The sequence below is a fragment of the Drosophila tropicalis genome, unplaced genomic scaffold (genome assembly GCF_018151085.1).
Source record: "Drosophila tropicalis isolate 14030-0801.00 unplaced genomic scaffold, ASM1815108v1 contig_1109, whole genome shotgun sequence".
In the NCBI taxonomy this organism is placed as follows: domain Eukaryota; kingdom Metazoa; phylum Arthropoda; class Insecta; order Diptera; family Drosophilidae; genus Drosophila; species Drosophila tropicalis.
Window position 1 is genome coordinate 505,686 of NW_027172477.1, and position 20,146 is coordinate 525,831.

At 40.5% G+C, this 20,146-nt stretch overlaps 8 protein-coding genes across 9 annotated transcripts; 4 read left to right on the forward strand and 4 right to left on the reverse strand.

The window, feature by feature from the left end:
- Positions 1-141: 141 nt before the first annotated feature.
- LOC137574103 (alcohol dehydrogenase 1) lies at positions 142-1,524 on the reverse strand. The gene is made up of 4 exons (XM_068286225.1): positions 1,344-1,524; positions 1,053-1,283; positions 818-991; positions 142-745 (listed from the first exon to the last, which is right to left on the reverse strand). The coding sequence occupies exons 1-4, from the start codon at positions 1,434-1,436 to the stop codon at positions 461-463; spliced, it is 783 nt and encodes a 260-aa protein (XP_068142326.1). The 5' UTR covers positions 1,437-1,524; the 3' UTR covers positions 142-460.
- A 765-nt stretch (positions 1,525-2,289) lies between these two features.
- Cpr72Ec (Cuticular protein 72Ec) lies at positions 2,290-3,321 on the forward strand. Its single transcript, XM_068285384.1, has one exon. The coding sequence runs from the start codon at positions 2,290-2,292 to the stop codon at positions 3,319-3,321; it is 1,032 nt and encodes a 343-aa protein (XP_068141485.1).
- Positions 3,322-3,554: 233 nt separating this feature from the next.
- On the reverse strand, positions 3,555-6,925 carry LOC137573453 (uncharacterized). The gene is given in 4 exon segments (XM_068285395.1): positions 3,555-3,926; positions 3,928-4,187; positions 6,096-6,679; positions 6,816-6,925. Coding segments are annotated over 4 exon segments (1,326 nt in total).
- Positions 6,926-9,518: 2,593 nt separating this feature from the next.
- On the forward strand, positions 9,519-13,613 carry ringer (ringmaker). Its single transcript, XM_068286247.1, has 3 exons — positions 9,519-9,665; positions 12,412-12,811; positions 12,888-13,613. Exons 2-3 carry the CDS (start codon positions 12,419-12,421, stop codon positions 13,068-13,070), a joined length of 576 nt encoding a protein of 191 aa, XP_068142348.1. The 5' UTR covers positions 9,519-9,665; positions 12,412-12,418; the 3' UTR covers positions 13,071-13,613.
- A 453-nt stretch (positions 13,614-14,066) lies between these two features.
- On the forward strand, positions 14,067-15,219 carry Pdh (Photoreceptor dehydrogenase). Of its 2 annotated transcripts, none has more exons than XM_068286207.1 (3): positions 14,067-14,212; positions 14,305-14,706; positions 14,775-15,219. In XM_068286207.1, the coding sequence occupies exons 1-3, from the start codon at positions 14,120-14,122 to the stop codon at positions 15,060-15,062; spliced, it is 783 nt and encodes a 260-aa protein (XP_068142308.1). In that variant the 5' UTR covers positions 14,067-14,119; the 3' UTR covers positions 15,063-15,219. The 2 variants fall into 2 exon arrangements, with proteins under 2 accessions (XP_068142308.1, XP_068142317.1); XM_068286216.1 differs by having other exon boundaries at positions 14,073-14,212; positions 14,308-14,706.
- Positions 15,123-16,368, reverse strand: Tcs3 (Probable tRNA N6-adenosine threonylcarbamoyltransferase Tcs3). Its single transcript, XM_068286107.1, has 2 exons — positions 15,489-16,368; positions 15,123-15,436 (listed from the first exon to the last, which is right to left on the reverse strand). The coding sequence occupies exons 1-2, from the start codon at positions 16,299-16,301 to the stop codon at positions 15,194-15,196; spliced, it is 1,056 nt and encodes a 351-aa protein (XP_068142208.1). The 5' UTR covers positions 16,302-16,368; the 3' UTR covers positions 15,123-15,193.
- Positions 16,369-16,452: 84 nt separating this feature from the next.
- Positions 16,453-19,373, forward strand: Golgin104 (Golgin 104). Its single transcript, XM_068285912.1, has 7 exons — positions 16,453-17,256; positions 17,318-17,437; positions 17,496-17,559; positions 17,621-17,775; positions 17,837-17,979; positions 18,049-18,229; positions 18,289-19,373. The coding sequence occupies exons 1-7, from the start codon at positions 16,573-16,575 to the stop codon at positions 19,240-19,242; spliced, it is 2,301 nt and encodes a 766-aa protein (XP_068142013.1). The 5' UTR covers positions 16,453-16,572; the 3' UTR covers positions 19,243-19,373.
- Positions 19,313-20,113, reverse strand: mRpS34 (mitochondrial ribosomal protein S34). The gene is given in 3 exon segments (XM_068286261.1): positions 19,313-19,588; positions 19,590-19,748; positions 19,813-20,113. Coding segments are annotated over 3 exon segments (567 nt in total). The 5' UTR covers positions 19,996-20,113; the 3' UTR covers positions 19,313-19,363.
- Positions 20,114-20,146: the final 33 nt, after the last annotated feature.

The following is a 20,146-nucleotide window of genomic DNA, read 5'->3' on the forward strand; positions in this document are numbered from 1 at the left end:
CTAATCAAAGAAGTTTTTAAAGTCAGAGGCAACTCTCTGGGTATAAGCCATTTGAATTTCCATGTTAACCTTTTTCTTTTAGACCAGAAAGTGGAAAATTGTGACTACAGAGAGAGAAAGTAAAAGTCAGTTTTCCATTAGTTTTAGATGCAGAAAACGTTTAATCCATTAATCGAATCAATAATTATATAGTATATAACACGATTATGATGTTTATATACATACATATGTACACTTACAATATGAAATACAATTCCCGCTTTGATATCTGATATGGATAAGAATAAGTTCGTGTGGTTTTTGAGGTCATATCTTACATATGTATGTATGATGACATACATCAACTCTTAACATCACGATCTCCAAAAAAATAAACAAAATTAATATAATTAACATGTTCAACTTGAAATTCAACAAATCAGTGACCCGATTCCCCTACACCCAGCCCACCCAGCCGACATCATTGCTCCAATTGCGGCTTCCACAATTCGGGTATATCCACTTTAGTAATTTCGCCCAATTCCAACATTAAAACATCGCCATTGTGTCCCTCTTCAATGCATTTGATTAGATTTCGGGCACAATCGTTGGCATTCTGTCTCTTCACCATGGGGAATATATCATGCATGGGTGTGCGATATGTGAATGTTGTCTTATTATCAATATCATCCAAAAGTGCGGTATTGGTAAAACCCGGACAGATGGTTATAAAGCCGATACCAGAGTGTGAGAAGTAAAAGGGATTCTGTGAAGATGCAGAAATCATAAATTGACTATGCCCAAAAATATTAACATTTCTGATGGAAGCTTTACTTACTGCCATGGCACGAGTAAAGGTGGTAACTCCGGTTTTGGCTGCCGAATAGATGGCCATAAGTGGAGTGGGCTGAAGGCCAGCCACCGATGATATGTTGACAATTAAGCCACCTTGTCCGCCCTTCGGCTTGGACATATATTCCAATGCAGTCAGAGTACTATGGATTACGCCCAACTAAAAAGAAAACAAAATGCCAGATAATGCGTATTGCGCTCTTGGAGATCTATATGTATACCAGATTGATCTCTATGGTCAGTTCGATGTGACGATCGTTCATCAAGCCCATGCCATTGACCACCACATCAATGTGTCCATCCAAATGTTCGGACGTTGCTTTGTAAGCCGCTTCTATATCGGACTTCTTAGTTATATCCACCTTATGATAGAATATATCTGTTTGAGGATAACTCTGCTGCCAAGTGCGTAGAATCTTGTCATTTTCCATCAAATCAAATATGGCCAGAGACTGAAATAATGTTAACTAGTCAAATGGTCTAAAACAAACATTTCCGTCTAGACAACCTACCTTAAGTTGCCTTTGCAGTAGCTCTTGTACGCATTGCTGACCAATGCCGCCAAAACCTCCAAGGTAAACCACATTTCTGTTAGCCAAATCCATGTTCTCTTACCAGAAGTTAGCACTTCAAGTTAGTCAGTTAGTTATTTCTTTATTGCACTGCACTCGACCACTATGAATTCTTGACTGATCGAAAGATCGCAGCATTGAACGATGATATTTTGTTTTATTTTGTTTTTTGTATCTAAGCTTTTTCAAATGTAAAAAGAGAGAACGATAGAGAGAGAAAGAGAGACAGACTGGGGGCAAAAGCTTCTTATCTTTTCTATACTGCACTGCTGACTTAAATGCCAAAATTATGCATCATATAAGCAATCTTCCTGCTTTATGGCGGGTCTCCATTAGTTGCTGATAAGCTTCAATCTTAACCCTCGAAAGACTGACCGACCAGTCATGATAGCCATTGGATTAATATTTGTCGTTAAAGTAATGAATTAAGTAGTGCATTTGATTATTCCCCTCTCCAAATGTTTGGCTTAAGAGCGGAACTAGGTTGACTTTTATCACATCCGAAGCCAGTGAAACATCATACCCATATGAACAGCAACCTGATCGATTGCAATTGTGGGTGACTCTTGTGCAATTTGTGATCTCTGCCAGTGGCCGTATCCGTATCCGTATCAATATTAAGTTCACTCTTACGACATCGTCGTCATCGCCATCGATGGAGGTCACTGCGCAGACTTTTGGCTTCTTTGGTTACCCATCAAGTTGTATTGTAGGTGGATGGATGGATGGTTGGATGGGTGGTTGGTATAAATAGTTTCGAATAGAGCAACTGCAGCATCAGTTTTCAATTACAGTTTCCAGCAATTGGTACACAGTTGGCAGTTTCTTCGTTGCCTTTTTTTTTTTTTGTTGTTATCGTTGTTGTTATTGTTGTTTTTGTGACATAATGTTGATGCAGTGCTTCATTTTGGCATTCGCCCTAAACATAGCCATCAGTCCGTTCGCTTCGGCAGCTAATCTGAGAACGGGCACCAACCTTAAGACAGATGGACGACGCTATCAGGAACAGGACACCGCCAGAGCGTTCTATTCGTATGGTTATAGTGATGCCAATGCCGCTAGGGCGGAATATACAATACAAGATGGTTCGTCCAGAGGTTTCTATTCCTATGTGGATGCCAATGGTAAATTACAGACAGTTCAATATGAAGCTGGTGGCAGTCAGGGTTTCAAGGCAGAGGCTAGTAATTTGCCCAAGGCTCCAGTCGATGATGGCAAAGCACCACAGCCAGTATCTGAAACGGAGGAAGTGCAGCAGGCCCGTATCAATCATCTGAAAGCCCTGAGAGAAGCAGCTCAGCGTGAGGTTGAAGAAGAGGCACTAGCCGCCAGTTTAAGGGAGGAGAAAGCCAAGCAGGAAAAGGAGCAGAAGGCACTTGGTGAGCAGCAGCAGCAACAGCAGGACGACAGGGAGGAGGGACTCAGTGAGGAAGATGCCGCCATTTTGGAGCGAGTTCGTGCCGAGCTCACCGCCATGTTAGCCGATCGTCAGAATCTACGCAAGGAGGAACAGAAACTCAATGCTGAAGAGACTGAAAGTGAGAGAAAAGAGAACGGCGATCGCAAGACTAACGACAATGATGAAACTCGCACAGAAAGTAATGATCAGAAGATTGGGGATCAGTCTGCCAAGCAAATCAATGGCCGAAAGGACGCTTTAGCCGATGAAGATCCACGTCTCCGCACTGTCTACACTCTGTCGGATCTCAGCTCTACCAGCTACTTGAAGCTAGGCGAACTCGAAGATCGTCTCGAACGTCTGGATCGCTTAAGCCGCGATGATCTTCGTGTTCCCATCGGTGCGTACTACACTCTGGTATCGCCAACCACTAGATATAGTGTAACCACTCCCACAGAGCTAAGAACACTGCGTCCCGTGGCTCTCAGCCGTAGTTTACTGCTCAGCAAAAGGAACTGAGATAAAAACGAGATGAATTCGTAAACATGACCTGATCGATTGTCCAACTTTATGTAAAAAAACATTTTGTTTAAGAATAAATGCAACCTAGTGCACTTTAGTGCCGAAAAAAACGTCTTTCTATCCATCAAAAAGATCTTCCCATATTGATAAAGCAATTTTAACATTTATTAGGGCAACAAATTAAGTGAAAGAAAAAAAAAAAACGGATAAATCATTTTGTATTTGACATTTTAAGCCACTGGCAGATAGTCCCTTTGGATTTCCGTCTTCCGATTGTAGGTGTATCCACGACTGGGCTGATAGACATAGATCGGTTGAGAGTAGACTGTATGGGTGGGTAACTTGACTTGTTTTTCACTTATCAAAAGATTGCGCAGCTTCTCGGCCTCATAGCGTCTGAAGAAGGCCACTTTGGCTGCGGCCACTTCGGGGGTATCCTGGACCGGTTGGGGACCAGCGTCGACCTCAACACTGTTGCCGGCCAAACGCAGTTTGGCCTCTTCATGGGCAGCCAAGTGTTGAGCTCGCAGGGCGGCCACCTCTGGAGTTTCTTCATTCGCCTGCGGCTGTGGTCCATCTGACGAGATTATGTGGAAACCTTTTTGTGTCCGCAATGTATTCGACTGTTTGGATTGTACCATGGGCATTGCGATAGCTATAGCTACCTCTAATAGTGCCATCCGCAGTCCGAGATTCCTGTTTGCTCGACAAAGGACCGGCATAACCATAAGCATACTGACCAAAGTCATCCTGTGAGTGATATTGATAGGGCTGTGGCAATGGAGCTCCATAATCCAGTGATGGTTGCGGTACTCCTGCGGAACTACTGACTACGGCCACAATCAGTGAACACCAGATGAGGGCTAAATGCATTTTCCTTGTTGTTATTATTATTGCAGTGTGGAGAATCGTGATTGGAACGCTGCTAGTCTTCTCAATTGTGGACTAGTACTCGCTCACTCTATAGAGAACTCTGTGCTGGCCTAAAATGAGGATTCTCCCCTTTATATATAGCGATCACCATGCTCTGCTGCTGCTGCTTCTGTGGCCCGAAAAAAATATGTGCCATATCGTGCATTCCCAGGAAGGTCGCCTGGTTTTTGGGGTTTACTTTCATATTCCTTTTGGCCTTTTTGGCTCCACACTCCACTGTACACACTACATAAACACATTTTGCCGATTTCAACAAGTTCAGCATAAATTTGTGCACAAAAGCCGCAATTTGTTTTCATCTGTCTGTGGCAAGAGTCTTGCCCCAACAATCGCACAAAAAAAAGGGCAGCGGGTCGAAGACAACAACGATGTTGCCAATGTTGCTGCTGCTGCTGCTCCTGCCGCTGACAACAATGCCAGGGACCAAAGAACTTAATCAGACTTCCAGTGCCGAAGCAACCGACCGACCCTCTCTCTCTCTCGCACTCTCTGGCTTTTCTCGTAGAGGTCAAGGAACCGGGCCAATGCACACTGGTTCATATGATCGCTTGGGTTGGCCATTCCATTGCATTTCAAGCTAAAACAAATTGCACATTTTCAAGACTTATTTAGAAAAAATTTAGTTTTCGAAGTCGTCTTCGATGAATTACTAGCCGGGCTTATAAAGAGATCAGAAAAGTATACCCAAATTATTCTAAATATTGACATTTTTGTCGCTTTTCTCCCGACTGACCCTACAGACTCATCCTACTGTGTCCATGGAAGCTTAAGAGAAGGATAAAATCAGCTCATAAATTATTTCGATTTGGAGTTTAAAGATGATAAAAGCTGATATCTCTTCTTTAAGTTGAAATATAAATCGTGATAGTTATCAAGTTATCTTTTCTAGACAATAAATGCAAAGAAGTCGCAAAAATGTATATCTGAATTTTCAATTCCAAAAATTTTGATGATTTTTATGAAAAATCGAGTCTACATTAAATTTTCCAACTACCCAAGTGTTTAGTATCATTTTAATACATACTAAATTCTGATTTGACTGATATATAATCTTTTAAAATCGGTTAGAAATCGACGAAAATACAGAAGGACCATAGTTGGAGTCATATTCTCGAGGTGCATCATGATTTATTTCAAAATCGGTTCGAAATTTTCACATTTTCAAGTGTTTGATGTCACTTTAGAATATATTTTAGAACCGCTTAAATACATTCTGAAAAGAAGAAAAATAATCTGTGTAATTATCCTAGTTTTTGTCCTAACATTAACTTAGGAAAACTATAGACCTCGAAAACTTATGTTTTGGTTTTTTGTTTCCTGGCTTAATCTGTCCCTGAATATAGTCAAATATTTGGAATATATTTGTTAAATCTTTCAAGCGGTGCTTAAATAAAACAATGAACAATTTACACTAGTTTCTCTCTCTCTCTCTTAATGCCAAAAAATATTTGACACATGAAACTCTATGACCCGTCACAGTGTGCAAGGTTTGGGTTAGGAGATTGGGCTACCTTTTCCAGTTATTGTCGTTGTCGTTGTTGTTTATGCTGCTATTAAATTTAATTGAAATCAAAAAAATAAATATTCGAATTATGAAAAGTTGAGGTTAAGCTCAAGGCAAATTTGTGGTTACCAGGAAGCTAAGTATGTACCCAAACATATCTAAAATAATTGTTATTGCTATTGACCAAAGGGAGACATTGGTATAAGCCTTGTTTATAAGCCACATAACTGACCCTTTACGTTATGTTATTTGTTCGCTTTCGAATGTCTGATTTCGATATGTTTATTAATCGGGTTTCAATCAGAAAATTACATTTGCTCTCAATAGTAGAAACGCGGAATATAATAGCGTGGAATGGTATAGTGGACGGCTGCTGGGACAGCAATCACATTCGATCGGCGTGCCAATATGTCATTGCGTTGTTTCTCGGCCTCCACGCGCTTCAGGTGAAACGATTTGGCGGCAGCCACTTCAGCCGTGTCGACAACGGGCTGGGGCAGTACATCCTTTTCATCGCTCTGACTGTGGGATTGGACAACGGCGCGAGGACTCGCCGCTGTGGGCAAGTTGGTGGCCGCCACATGGAAGCCATCGGAGTCGGCGGTGTAGTCAACAGTTTGGAGTTTACCAGTGGCATCGCGATAGCTATAGCTACCACGGGTGGTTCCGTCCCATGAGCGGGTCTCATGCTTGCTGGACAATGGCTCAGCATAGCCGTAGGCATATTGTCCCAGGACATCTTGGCTTAGATATTGTTGTTGTGTTGGTGTCACCAATCCGGAACCTTCGGCCGCATATTGGGTCGGATAGGTTGCAAATATGGCCAGGCCCTGGACCAACGAGGCCGTCAATGTACTCAGTATGAAGAGATGAGAGAGCATGGTCGATGCTGTATCTAGCTGGGGTTCACTTAACGTTCTGTGGATTAAGTGAGCCAGGCAGGATCCTTATATACCCAGCAGCCAGCTGCTAGCTAACATCTAGCGTCTAGAATCTAGATTCTGGATTCTGGTCTGCCCTCAAGTGCCTGTCCACTTGTGTCGTTAACGGACACGTCGTCTCCCTCACCACCACCATCACCTCCATCGCCATAGCCATCTCCACCTCGATCTCAATCTCGTTATTCTTTAGTTCTTGTTCTGCAATCTTCTTGGGCCTCAACATTTCCTTCTCTTCGGTTCGTTGTCAATTTGGTTTAATTGTGCACACATGGCTGGCTGGCTGAGTGGGCTGCGATGATATCTGTGTTGCATCTGGCTTGGGCCTCAAGGCCAGAAACCAAATTCCCTTTTCTGTTTCTTCATGGTAATTGATATGCAGCAGCCACTCCAACTCCAACTCCAATTCCAGCTCCAACTCGAACTCCAACTTTAACATTAACTGCTACTCGAACTCCTTTTCTGGCTCACAGCAACCCAACGGCATTTCAAGGTGAGTGAAGGCCAAGGGCCACATTTGGCCTGAGACGAAGTTGCCTTGCGTTCCTGATCCCACCTGCCACCTCACCCCCCTCTCCCCCTTGTTTGGCTTTGCTTCTTTCGCATGACTTGACTTGGTTTATTTTTAGTTTCTGTTTCTTATTTCTTGCATCGCATCGCCTGATTAGGAAGCGAGATTTGGGGCGGGCCAGACGCAAGCGGTTGCTGCCCAGGAGCCATGGCGGGGGGGACTTCATCAGGAATTGGCCTTGTTGGATAAAAGCATTTTAATGTTAGCCCAAGATACTTAACTTCAATCAAAGCTTAATTCCATTTGACTTCTATAAATTCTTTTTTAACGATCTCCTTTCGCCTCAAAGGCGAGGCAAATATTTGCTTTCTGTAACATCGACCCAGAGTCATCAACTAACTGCATAAATAACACATAACTGTGGAAATCGGAATAAAGTTGAAAGAATAAACAAAGTTTATCCTCTCCAGCAAACTAACTGAAAGCTAATTAACAATGCCAGCCCTACCCAATCCCAGGTTAAATATTCGAATCCGGTTTACTATGACTTCATCATGGCTCGTTGGCCAACAAACTAACCAAATAATTTCGTCACTCACTGCCAATAAATCACTGTCAAGTTGTTTTTGGTCAAAAGGTCTCTACATAGTGCTCACACTATATACAAATGGCTGATTCTAATCGTAAGAGACCCTTAAGTTTTGTACTTGTCTCTGACCACCCGGCGACATAGTCCTTAACCGACCACAGTTCGTTGAACTCAAACGAACTAAGTCAAGACTAAGTCTATTTTAATATTAAATAATAGGTTTCCGAAAAAGTTTCCTAACGAAACTCCATGAAACCGTTGGTCAAGTTTCCTTAACAAATCTTCTTGAAATATGTCACATTTTTACTTTGTTTTAAGGATTTTAACATGATGATCATTTTGACTAATTCATTTCAGACTCAAGATCAAGGATATACTCTAAAAAAAATGTTTGTCTTTTAAGCCATGGGATATTCTTATCAGCTTTTAAGGATTAAAGGATATGAAAGCGTGAATTTCCAAATGAATAGATAAATAATTCGGCCAATCAAATGGAATTTTATTTAATGCATTATCGTGAATTTTATTCAGTCTCGAGATCTAAGCCTATACTAAGAGTTATGAATCTTAACTACATATGTTTTAGGGATATAGAATCAATATTTTTGAAGGATACAATAATTATTCTATATTGAAACCTCCAAATCTCCAGCTCCGAAACGCACCTAAGGCGTATTGTTAGCTTTTAAACACAATAGTTTCTTGATTTGGGAACCAACTCTGGCTTTTGGGCGCGTGTATAATTTAGGCGAACCCCCCTGCCATGAGCTCATTTGCTTAATTTGGCGCCCTTTTCCCCACCGCGCCCGCACTTAAGCGCCCCTCGTCACCATTAGGCTGTTCACTTGTTGTGCGTGTTTTGTTCTCTTGTCAAATTTCACGCATCGTTTTCTATTTTATGGTCAAATCGGACACACACACACACAAACACCCCAAAATGTAAAAGCTCGACCTGACACAACGCAGAAGCTTTCACTCACCGAAACGTTTCGAGTGAACTTCCACGGAGCTCACTGATAAGAACTCTTCTAGATGGCACATTGGAGGGTCCAAGGGGAACCATGAGGGGGACCGTGCGGGGCAGGCAAACGTCACATTTTGTTTTTGCTTTTTGATAAATGGTTTTTGTTTGGCTGTTTCTTTTTTTGCTGTTTAGTTTCGTTTGGTGGTTTTTGTTTTTAGTTGTGATGAAGTCATCATGGCCACAGAATATACTGAAATATCTTCCAGAGGATTATGTATACATATATTATAAATTTACCAACAAAAACAAAACTAAAAACATTGCCAAATGAAACGAGAAAGGGGGTGAGGAAGCAACGATAAGACTAGGGGTCATCTTTGTTATTGTTTGGCAAGAATTTCGTTTTTGGCGCTTAAATTCTCATTCATATCTTTGGCCATCATGGGCGTAGTCCAGACATCATCTTAACGATGAAAGTTTGAAAAGCTCAGGAATCAAAAGAGGTCCATAAATAAGAATTTAGCGCAAAGGTAGCACCATATCTCTCTATCGAATGAGTCTTATGATATAAAAATCGTTTTCAATCGTTAAATTCTTATTTTAACTCGCTTATCAATATATTTTTGTTGAATTTCTTTTATTTCTATCTACGCCCATGGAAACGCACGCATTTCCACTCAAATTGAAAGCTTTCGTAGGAAGAGGAAAAACATCACTCATACGCCGCTTGGACTCTAGTTTGTTGGCTGCGCATTTGCCCAACAGTTAGTTGAGTATCAACAGCAGCGCCAGTAAAACGTTCACCAAACAAAAACAAACTAAATAATAAACAAACTAAATATATATATCAATATTTTTTTTATACATTAACAAATAACCCAAAAAAACCTAAAATTAATTTTGTAAGTTTTCAAACCGAAATCGCACAAAAACTAAGTGAAGTGTTTAGCCCCACTCTTCGCCGAGAAAGTCTGGATACAGAGCATCAATTTCCATATACATATATATACAGAATTTTATACATCGACTAAATCTTTTGGCCCTCTCACTATGCATCATCATCGTTCGAATTTGCATCTTTGTTTTTGTTTTTTTCGGGAAATTGAAAGTGAACTTTTGTTGAATGAAAGGAATTTCTACATTGACCCAGTTGTTCGATCCAGAAATGCGAGACCCAGCTCTAGTTTTTGTTTAAGATAACAAAAGGATTGCAAGCATCCTTTTAGGTTCCCGTTCGGGTTTCCATTTCCGTTTGTATGTACATATATGTTTTCCCTATCCTTTCTATGGCGCTTGCGCCTCACATTTTTTGGTTTTGGAGGGAGAATGGGGGCTGATGTCATCTGCTAAAAAGATGCATATTACCCATGTGTATAAATATGTGTATATAGAGTAGGTATGACAGCATAGACGACGACTCCCCACTCCCCCATTCCCCTTTCATTGCGTGTATATTTCATTTCCTGCTTTTTTTTTTTGTTTGTTTTTTAATTTATGCATTAAGTTCGAGGCGACAAACTAATTTGAATTATGTTGGAGAATCATATTTTTTGTTTGGCTCCCCCTTGGCATCGCATTCAATTCCATGTATTCGCCCCCGTTTTCATAACATGACCTAAATTTTGAAGCCACTTGAGGTAGGCTTTTATTGGTATACAGAATATCAAATAAATGTTTGGCCATTAAGCACGATTCCTTCGATTCGAATTTCAAGTGGATAAGATACTGCAAAAGGGCTTTTGGCAGTGGATGTAGCCTACATTGGCAAGGGTATCAAAATAATCTTGTAGCTACATCTCACCCCAGTCCCATTCCCTTCCGGAAGCTTTCATCTCCATATGCCTATCTGTTATATAGATTCATTATTTACTCAATTTAAAAATCCAATTTAGTCTTTCCAGATTTGGCTTAAGAAAAACTAATTAAAATGTTGGCCACGCGTTTCGCGTTTATCTTTTGTATATATATGTACATATATATCTTCTCGCATATATTTATAGTTATAGAGAGGAAACTTGTTCATCAGATATTAAGTACTGGCAAAACTGACCAAAATTATTTATGGTCCGACAGTCAAAGAGGATTATTTCATGTTATTTTTATTTTTATTTTTTTGCGATTCAGATTTCTTTCTCTTCATCTTCTTTATCATGTTTTATGGCTTCCAATTACATACAACATGTTGTGGAGTGAGCAGAGCGGCTAAAAGAAGTCAAGAGTTGTGTCAGGTAATTAGTTAGTTAGTCCAGGAGAGTCAGGTAAAAGAAAAAAACCGATGCGAGACAGAGTGTTGTGTATGCTGATATGTTAGTCGGGGTCAATAGTCTCTATGTTGTTAATGATTGATGATGATGATGATGATGCCAATTCAAGGCGTATAAATATCATTCTGATGATTAGATATAATTTTCTTGCTTGGTTTGTTTTCGCCTCACCCTAAAAAACAAAGAACAGAAAATACACAAACATTAATTGTACGAATGACATAAGCAGAGCGGAGATTAAAATGCCAAAGCTGAGTACCCACCCACCGCCCCATAATCATTTGATATGCTCTATGGCTTGGCAATTGCAAGTTGAAGGTCAATTCAAATCTAAACCCTCTCCTTCCTCCCCCCGTCACATTTCCATTCACCTTTCATCATTGAAAATGCAATGTATTAAAGGCCATATAAAAAAGCTATTAATCAACAATCCATGTTTGATCAGAGCTAATGCCATGGATAAGGTATTCTTACTTACTTCTCACTCCGAATGGGTCCTTTTCTGTTTTTGTGGATGGGGAGGGCTTAATATGCATTTTGTAAACAACTGTCAAACATGACCTACACAATCATATCTCACGATTCCGATACTAAATACTGAAAACTGGTTGTATCTTATCGCATCTCTTAAATTATGCTCAAAGCGGCTTCCACAGTTTCGCTTCCTCGGCTCCCGTGAAGAAGAGAGCCCAAACAAAACACAGAAGAAAACACAAAAAAAACAAGGAACAGGAAAAGATTTAACTGGCTGGTTATTAATGGCTCTCGATGCATTAAAGCCTACATACATACGTTTTATTTAATGTTATTGGTATAACATGGCTATGGTTCAGAGTCGCTGAAAACGGTCGAAAGACCACCCCATTGAAAATATCACTTGATGGCTTAAACTAACTTGGCCAACGGCTATTTCTGTTTTGCATATCGTCTATAGAGGTGCTAATATACTATATCAAGAGAGGGAGTGGGAGACGGGGAACCTGGAAAGAGCACTATGATGGCGTCATTTCAAATATAATTCCCATTAGCGTTAGTTGAAATTTTGTTTTTTTTTTTTTTTTCGTTCTCGACCTGTGATATCATCATCACCACACAAATGAGAGAGAAGCGAAAGGGAGATAAGCCTATCGCAGTTATAAAGAAATATGTACAGACAGGGTTATATAGAACTTTTTATACACTTAACAACTAATGGGCCCTGATTTCTCGGCAATCACAAAAGTTGCCACATACTCATACACAAGTTGAATCCTTAGAACCTGTTTAATGATTTAGAAGTTGTTTGGTTATTTGCATCTTGAATGAAGACAATCCCTGCTCATTGCGTGTTAGGTCACACATAAGTATAGAATTCGATTATAATCGAATCTCATCAATTATTCAGATTCAATATGTCAACGGAGGCCGCACCACCAGCAACAGCCCCAACAACAGAGGCACCACCCACCGCCGAGCTGGGACAATTGGCTCTAGATGATGGGGCACCGAAAGTCAGTTTCTCGGACCAATTCAAGGCCTTCTCGAAATTCGGGGATACCAAATCGGATGGCAAATTGATAACCCTTTCGCAGAGTGACAAATGGATGAAGCAGGCCAAAGTGATTGATAAGAAAATAACTACCACGGACACGGGCATCCATTTCAAAAAGTTCAAAGCCATGAAAATTGGCATTTTGGATTATAATAAGTTTCTCGATGATTTGGCTAAAACGAAAAAAGTTGAGCTAGCTGAGATTAAATCGAAATTGGCCAATTGTGGAGCTCCTGGTGTGCAGTCAGTTTCGGTGAGATAGAACATTCTTCGTCCTTTTGCTCAATTATTTTATAAAACAAATATAAACTTTGACTATGTTTGTCCAGGCTGGCAAGGCCGCTGCTGCCGTGGATCGGCTTACGGATACCAGCAAGTATACGGGTTCCCACAAGGAACGATTCGATGCCAGTGGCAAGGGTAAGGGCATTGCCGGCAGACGAAATCTGGTCGACGAATCGGGCTATGTTAGTGGCTATCAGCACAAGGATACTTACGATGCTGCCAAGTAGATTCATAACCAATTCATCTTCCTTTTTCCTCTATCACAAAAAAAAAAAACACACACTTTTCTTAAATTTCGTTTTATGTTGTTTTTTTTTTTTTTTTTTTGTTCTATTTTTTGTGTCTTGTGTTTCGTAACCTGAATTTCATTTAAAACATTCTTATAAACTAAGTTGTGATTATTTTAAGTGCGTAAACAAATTAAAAACAAAAAAAAACACAAAAAAAAAAACCTTGTGTTTATTTTGAAGCATTTACTATATGGTTTATTTTTCAAATATATATTTATTTATTATTTATATACCCAAAAGTGCAAAAAGAAAAGTCCACACAAATTTATATCTTCAAGCATTATCTATGAGAACCAACAAAAAAGAAAACGTTTTTGCTAGTCTTAAGATCTTGAAAACATTTTTAATATTCCACAAGAACATATACATATATACGTATATATCCACACACACACACACACACACATACATATATGAGATAGCTATATACATCATATTTAAGAATTTCGTTTTGAATAAAGCTACAAATATGAAATACAATCTATGTACATAGAAACTTTCCAATAACTAGATTAAATATTCAAATTAGTTTTTAGTGAAGAGAAAAAGGATTGAATAATATAGTCTATGGATTACAGCCACGATTCGTGGGATACCTAGGAACTATGTACCTAGATTCCCTTATTATGTATATAGAAATAATCCATTTGAGAAAGAAGATTCATAAATTCCATAGACAGATTTGCTTGATTATTGTGTTATTAGTTTGATTTCTATAACTATTTTATGATGTCAATCAGCATTGGACACGAAAAACCAGAGCAGTGTGAAGCAGATTAAACGCTACAGCGATCAGAGATGGAAATTGATCCACCTGTTTGGCTTGCACTTGCATAATGCTCAGACCCAGGCCTACATTTGAGATCGATTGCATTGAAAATGGATTTATATATCATATGGCAGCGGCGATTTTGATATAAAAGCAGCTTGGATTGGCCCCCAACTAAGCAGTCTGAAAGCAAATTTCAATTTCATTCAATCCAATCATGGCTTATCGTGGAAAAAATGCAGTAGTCACTGGCGGAGCAGGAGGCATAGGGCTACAGGTGGCCAGGCAATTGCTATCGAATGGTGCAGCGGTATAAACGAAAAAAGAATAACTTAAGGCAGAGGATATACTTTGGATTTAATGTTGAATTCTTCTTTTTTTTCGTTTTGCTAATGCATTCAGAAGGTGGCCATAATTGACTTGCAGGACAATTTGGAGGAGTTTGTCAAGCTACGGGCTGCCCATCCGACCCAGAGTGTAATGATCATCAAAATGGATGTGGCCAATCGTAAGGGAATCGAGGCCACCTACGAGGAGATTGTTAAAACCTTTGGCAGCATTGATATCGTTGTCAATGTGGCTGGCATTTTCAATGATAAGGATGTGCAACGGACTTTGCTGGTCAATTTGGGTGGCATTATGAACTCTACGCTGAGTGCCTTGCAGTACATGAACAAGGAGAATGGCGGCAATGGTGGTCTGATCGTCAACATGAGCTCGGTGGTAGGATTGGATCCAATGTTCATTATACCAGTCTATGGAGCCACCAAGGCGGGCATTATTAACTTTACCCGTTGTCTGGGAGTGAGTATTGGATTAAATATTGCCGCACATGTCCAATGATTACGGACCAAATCTTTAATCACCAACAGAATGATCAATTCTATCAACGATCGGGCATTAAGTTCGTCACAGTGTGCCCGGGAGCCACTATGACCGATATGTTTACCAATTTCACGGAGAAGATCATTTTCCCGGAGACTAGCGATGAGACCTACAAAATACTGGATAGGCTCAATAAACAAAGCGCCACCGATGTGGCCAGATGTATCCTCAGTGTGTTGGATAAGGAAAAGAATGGAGCTGTCTATGTGATTGAGGGTAAACGTGTTTTCCCGCTCGAATTGAAGCAACAATGGACAGGTAAGGAACATGCATAAAACAATTAAGGACGGGATTACGAGAGAGAGAGAGAGAGCTGTTGCATCATCTTTAACAAATCCTTCTACAAATACATATACATATATTATATTTCAAAATTAGCATTTAATAAAAAAAATGTATTGGTTAGCTAATCCGTGCGCCACTTAACCAAAACCTCATCTGTGCGATATCTTTGAGTGACAAAGGCATCTTCCAATGGCATAGTTATACCCGACTTAAACATCTCAGCTCCGGCATGGGCAATCATTAGGCCATTGTCTATACAATAACGTTCATCAGTGGCAAAAAGTTTACCTCCACGTTCTTGGCACATAATACGCATCATCTCCTGTAAACGCTCATTACACCCAACGCCTCCTACAATCAACACCTGAATGAAAATGGTAAATTAGAATAAGTACAATTCCAGGCAGATCGCTCACCTCTTGGGATTCACAGTGGGCCATGGCTCTTTCGGTTATCTCTACCAGCATGGCGAAAATAGTTTCCTGCAGAGAATAGCAGAGATCTTCTTTGCTATAAGATACTTCTCCTTCATCTGTGATGTCATCTGTTGCCTTCTTTCTTTTGTTTTTCCGTTTATTTGGCTCAGCCAATTCTTCTATGTGGGAAAGAATGCCAGAGAAACTTACATCCATGCCCTTGACCACATAAGGCAGTTTGATATAATTCGTTCCTAACTTTGCCAGCTGTTCAATGTTGTATCCTGGACTGGGATCGTTGGACAGCTTGATTATCCTTGCAAACCGATCTAGACAATTGCCAACAGCAATGTCTATAGTCTCACCAAATATCCTATATCTTTGATTCGAATAAGCTATGACCTGCGTATTCCCGCCACTCACATACAAGACAATTGGATTTTGGGCTTTCGTAATGAAACGACCCATTTCGATGTGACCAATACAATGATTAACCCCCAGCAGCGGTTTCTCCCACAATAGTGAAAGAGTCCGCGCAACTATTGCTCCCACCAGTAGAGGTGGGGCCATCCCGGGACCTTTTGTATAGCAAATGACATCCAAGTCTTTCGGTTCCAATTGCGCTTCTTTTAGACTCTCCCGAACCAAACTCAAAATAGCTTCGCGATGATGCTTGGCCGTTTCCTTGGGTAGAAAACCTTCTCCCGGTGGTGTGATATAGGTGCGTCGAACATTGGCCAAGACCTCTCCATCGCGAATAATACCTATGCCAATTTTATTGGCGCTGCCCTCGATACCCAATGAACAAACCATTACGAAAATGTGGGGAACTGGTGAAACAAAATGTAAACAACCGATGGCCGGTAAAACAGCTGATTTGACAAGTCCATGTGGCAAGGTGAATGGCAACTGGAAATGTTAAGTTTAACATCTCACCTTTTGTTTCTGTTGATGGTAACTCTGTCATTGTTTCGCATTGACAACTCTGTAGTTGTATTATTTTGCACTCTGGGTATCCATGGTACCAAGGAATCCTAATCGTGTGCATCTTGAGACGGATTCATTTGGTCTATAGCCATCTAGCATGGCCTCTAAGCCGGCTGAGGAAATTCCCGATTTAGCAGAGAACGGGATCGAACAGCATGATGTTACCACTGCTGCCCCAGTTGACGTGGAAGTGGAATTGGAGTCGCAGTCTCAGCAGCTGGAGACTCAGGCACCATCATCTAAACCAGTTGAGACTGAAATAGAAGCTGTTTCTATCAAATGTGACTTGCCACCACAAGAACCTGTTGAAGAATCCGTGCCAGACAGCTTGAGTTTTGCACAACTTCAGGCTCGGGATCAGACGCAGGTGGCAGAGAAAGATAAATCCCAAAAAGTTGCCTCCACAAATGACATACTCTCGCATGTCCACTGCCTGGCTCAGTTGGAGGAACAACGACGCAGTTATGAGCAACAATTGGAACAACTACGTACTGCCCATGCCCAAAAGGACAATATGCTTCAGCTCCATCAACGTGAAAATGCCATTCTCGAAAAGGAGAAAATTGCCTTTCGCAAAGAAATGGACGTGGCCACCAAAGAGAAGGAGGCCACTGTCATTAAATTTGCCATGAAAGAGAAAATGCTTATCGATGCCAAAAAAGAGAAGGATGCAGTGGAAAAGCAACTGGCCGACTCTAGGAAAGAGGTGAAAAATGTAACCACACGCTTCCAGGCTGTAAACGAGGAAAAGTCCAGAATAACCTACATAATAGATGAAAAGGTATACACATCCTTTATCAATCGATAAGTTGTCCAAGTTTTTTAACGTTGAGTTCTCCTAGTGCAATGAAGTTCGTAAATATCAAAGGGAATGCGAGAAACTCAAGACAGAAATGGGTCACATGGAATCCAAACTGAAGTATCATATAAATAAGCTCAATATGGAAACAGAAGCCAAAGCTGTGAGTGAGAATAATCTGAAGTTAAAGCTCCTTCCTAATATATGTTCTTTCCTTATAGGTTCTAGAGCGCAAACTGGAAGATGAAAGGAATGCGCCTAATAAGCTGGAAGAAAAGGCCAATGGTAGGTACTACAAAAACATTCAAAAAAAAAACCTTATCTTAATGTCCACTGAATTTTACAGAAAAATTAAAAATCGAATTTGAAGCCAACTCCATACTGCTAAAACATGAGATTACCAGCAAGACTGAGGCTCTTGATAAAATAACTAGAGAGCAGCAAAAACAAATTGAGGTCCATAGGGAACTGAACCACCAACTGCAAGAGATTACCACAGAGGCAAGTCGCTAATAAAACGAAATATATAAAATGTAATTATAAATAACTTATTAAATTTTAGCGTGACTTTCTCCTCGGGGAAATGAAGCAATTAAAGGAACAACACAATGCCGTGGAGTTGGCCTACAGTGATGAGCTGTTGAATTCAGCCAAATTAAGAGGACAACTGGACGAGCTGCAACTATTGCGCACACAGAATACCATGTAAGATAAAACTTTCTCTTTAGAAGAAATTGACGTGTTGTTAATAATGGGTTTATATTCTTTCTTTAGCAATGAAGCCAAGTTGTGTTCAGAAGAAGAGCGAGTAAAAGAGTTGGAATCTCTGGTTGAGGATCATGAATCGGACTTGGAACAATTACAACTGAAAAAACAGGAACTTTTATCCATTAATAAGGAAATGAGTGAATTAATTGTTCAACTACAAAATGATATTTGTCTGGCCGAAGCGAAGGTGAGACACACTTTTTGCTGTAAATGATTTCATTGTTTCAAGTATATGTTTTATTTTAGTCACAAGGTCTAGAAGCTGAAAATAAACTCCTAAAGCAAGAGAAGCTTCAATACGACCAAAAATATACAGAATTGGAGCAACAATTAAATGCAGAATTTGCCATTAAGAATGAGGAGCGCCTCATTCTAGCAAAACATTTGTCTGAGAAGACCAAACTGTATGAATTGACCAAGGAGAAACTGGAGAATTTGCAGGGTGACTTTGAGGCCAATCAGCTGAAGCATTCGACGGTGGTCAAAGAACTGCAGCGCGATTTACAAAAATACAAAAAAGGCATCGTAGAACCATCAAAGGGAATCAGCTATTGCAGTAATTGCCACCAAGCCATGAATGGTAGTTACCCGATACAAAGCCAAAGTCAAGCCCAAGCTCAAGCCCCATCTCAGGTGGAATCCACCAGATCAAATAGTCGTGGCAGCAGTCGTCGTGCCAGTGAATCATCTGAATCCGAAACCGTGACCAGCAGTGTAACAGCCACTCAAACTGTCGTCGATCTTAATGCTGTGCCCTCAAAAAAAGTCCTTGTAGAGCGAATCCTTCGCCTTCAGCAAGCAACAGCCCGACAAACGGAACGCATAGAATTCCTAGAAAATCATACAGCCGCCTTAGTGGCCGAAGTTCAAAAGAAATCCAAAGTCGTTCAGCACTATATGCTCAGAGATCAGACAGCTGGCGCATTAACATCTTCCAAAAGCGACCAGAATAAAAGTGAACTGGTGAAATATGGCAATGGTATTATGGCTGCCATTTATGGGGGAGTCAAGGCTGCCGATCAGGCTAATAACAAAGCTATGTCTCTGGATTTGTCGCTTGAGATTAACAAAAAGTTGCAGACAGTCCTGGAGGACACGCTACTCAAAAATATAACGCTCAAAGAGAATTTAGATGTGCTCGGTCTGGAGGTGGACAATTTGACTCGACAATTACGGGCTATGGAGTCCACACCTAAGTGATCCGCATTAAAATCCAAAGTATTCCAATTCCCATTCCATATTCCACCATTATGTACAGATTTAGTCAAGCTTAAGTTATGTTTGTATATATTAAAAACAGAAGAACAGGAAACGATTTTCCTTACAGTAAACCCTCATAGAGCTTAGAGGCAACTTTTGCGGGCTGGCCCAAATCCATGGAAACTTCCTTAGAAGGCTTTTCTCCGGGCTGGGCTACACGTGCTTGCTTGTTGTGAGTTTTTTTAAAATGCACTTTCATCAAAGGATTCGCCTCACCAGTTTCTTCTCTTATGTATTCCCTCAGCAGAGGAGGAAACTCAATATGCTTAGGCAACACAACGGGGGGCGACTTTCTTAGAATTGTTTAGGAACTTGGACTCTTCTTCAACAGGCACCAATTCGTAGTCAGCCTTGTAGCTAGTGCTGAAAATCTCTACTGGCTTAGGTTGGGTTACGCCGCGCCACGTCTTCTCCACAGTTACACGAACCTTCCGAATTTCATTGGCCTGCAAATTGAAATAGTATTTTTTTACAATTTTTCGTTCAGCTTATGTCCTAAAGTTGATTTACCTGTGCATCTTCTGCTTGCACCTTCAAAATCCGCATATAACACGGTTCTGGGTACCGTTGGAACATGTTACGTATGACCATGCGGCCTTCTCCCCAATTGGGTAGCGTCGATACCAGCTCCCAAAGAGTGCTGCCGCGGAAGTCCGTGGTACGTCCAATATATTTGATTACTTTTTGGCTCATGTTTTCACGAAACTAATTCAGAATAGAATTAACAATATATAACGCTTTTCTCTAGCGGCATTCCCATCAGCTGCTTGTTAAAAATAACATTTCGCTGTTAATTAACAGACTTACAAACTGTTTTTTGGCAGAAGTAGTGTTATACAAATAT

What these genes read in the sequence shown, in the direction of transcription:
- Cpr72Ec (XM_068285384.1), top strand. Translation starts at nt 2,290, where the DNA reads ATGTTGATGCAGTGCTTCATTTTGGCATTCGCCCTAAACATAGCCATC.
- ringer (XM_068286247.1), top strand. Translation starts at nt 12,419, where the DNA reads ATGTCAACGGAGGCCGCACCACCAGCAACAGCCCCAACAACAGAGGCA. An exon ending in CTGGTGTGCAGTCAGTTTCG is followed by an intron (nt 12,812 to 12,887) that starts GTGAGATAGAAC and finishes ATGTTTGTCCAG; the next exon opens with GCTGGCAAGGCCGCTGCTGC.
- Tcs3 (XM_068286107.1), bottom strand. Translation starts at nt 16,301, where the DNA reads ATGGTTTGTTCATTGGGTATCGAGGGCAGCGCCAATAAAATTGGCATA. An exon ending in CCCACTGTGAATCCCAAGAG is followed by an intron (nt 15,437 to 15,488) that starts GTGAGCGATCTG and finishes ATTTTCATTCAG; the next exon opens with GTGTTGATTGTAGGAGGCGT.
- LOC137574103 (XM_068286225.1), bottom strand. Translation starts at nt 1,436, where the DNA reads ATGGATTTGGCTAACAGAAATGTGGTTTACCTTGGAGGTTTTGGCGGC. An exon ending in TACTGCAAAGGCAACTTAAG is followed by an intron (nt 1,284 to 1,343) that starts GTAGGTTGTCTA and finishes ACATTATTTCAG; the next exon opens with TCTCTGGCCATATTTGATTT. An exon ending in CCTTTACTCGTGCCATGGCA is followed by an intron (nt 746 to 817) that starts GTAAGTAAAGCT and finishes GCATCTTCACAG; the next exon opens with AATCCCTTTTACTTCTCACA.
- Pdh (XM_068286207.1), top strand. Translation starts at nt 14,120, where the DNA reads ATGGCTTATCGTGGAAAAAATGCAGTAGTCACTGGCGGAGCAGGAGGC. An exon ending in TGCTATCGAATGGTGCAGCG is followed by an intron (nt 14,213 to 14,304) that starts GTATAAACGAAA and finishes TAATGCATTCAG; the next exon opens with AAGGTGGCCATAATTGACTT. An exon ending in ACTTTACCCGTTGTCTGGGA is followed by an intron (nt 14,707 to 14,774) that starts GTGAGTATTGGA and finishes AATCACCAACAG; the next exon opens with AATGATCAATTCTATCAACG.
- Golgin104 (XM_068285912.1), top strand. Translation starts at nt 16,573, where the DNA reads ATGGCCTCTAAGCCGGCTGAGGAAATTCCCGATTTAGCAGAGAACGGG. An exon ending in GCTGGAAGAAAAGGCCAATG is followed by an intron (nt 17,560 to 17,620) that starts GTAGGTACTACA and finishes TGAATTTTACAG; the next exon opens with AAAAATTAAAAATCGAATTT. An exon ending in TGCAAGAGATTACCACAGAG is followed by an intron (nt 17,776 to 17,836) that starts GCAAGTCGCTAA and finishes ATTAAATTTTAG; the next exon opens with CGTGACTTTCTCCTCGGGGA.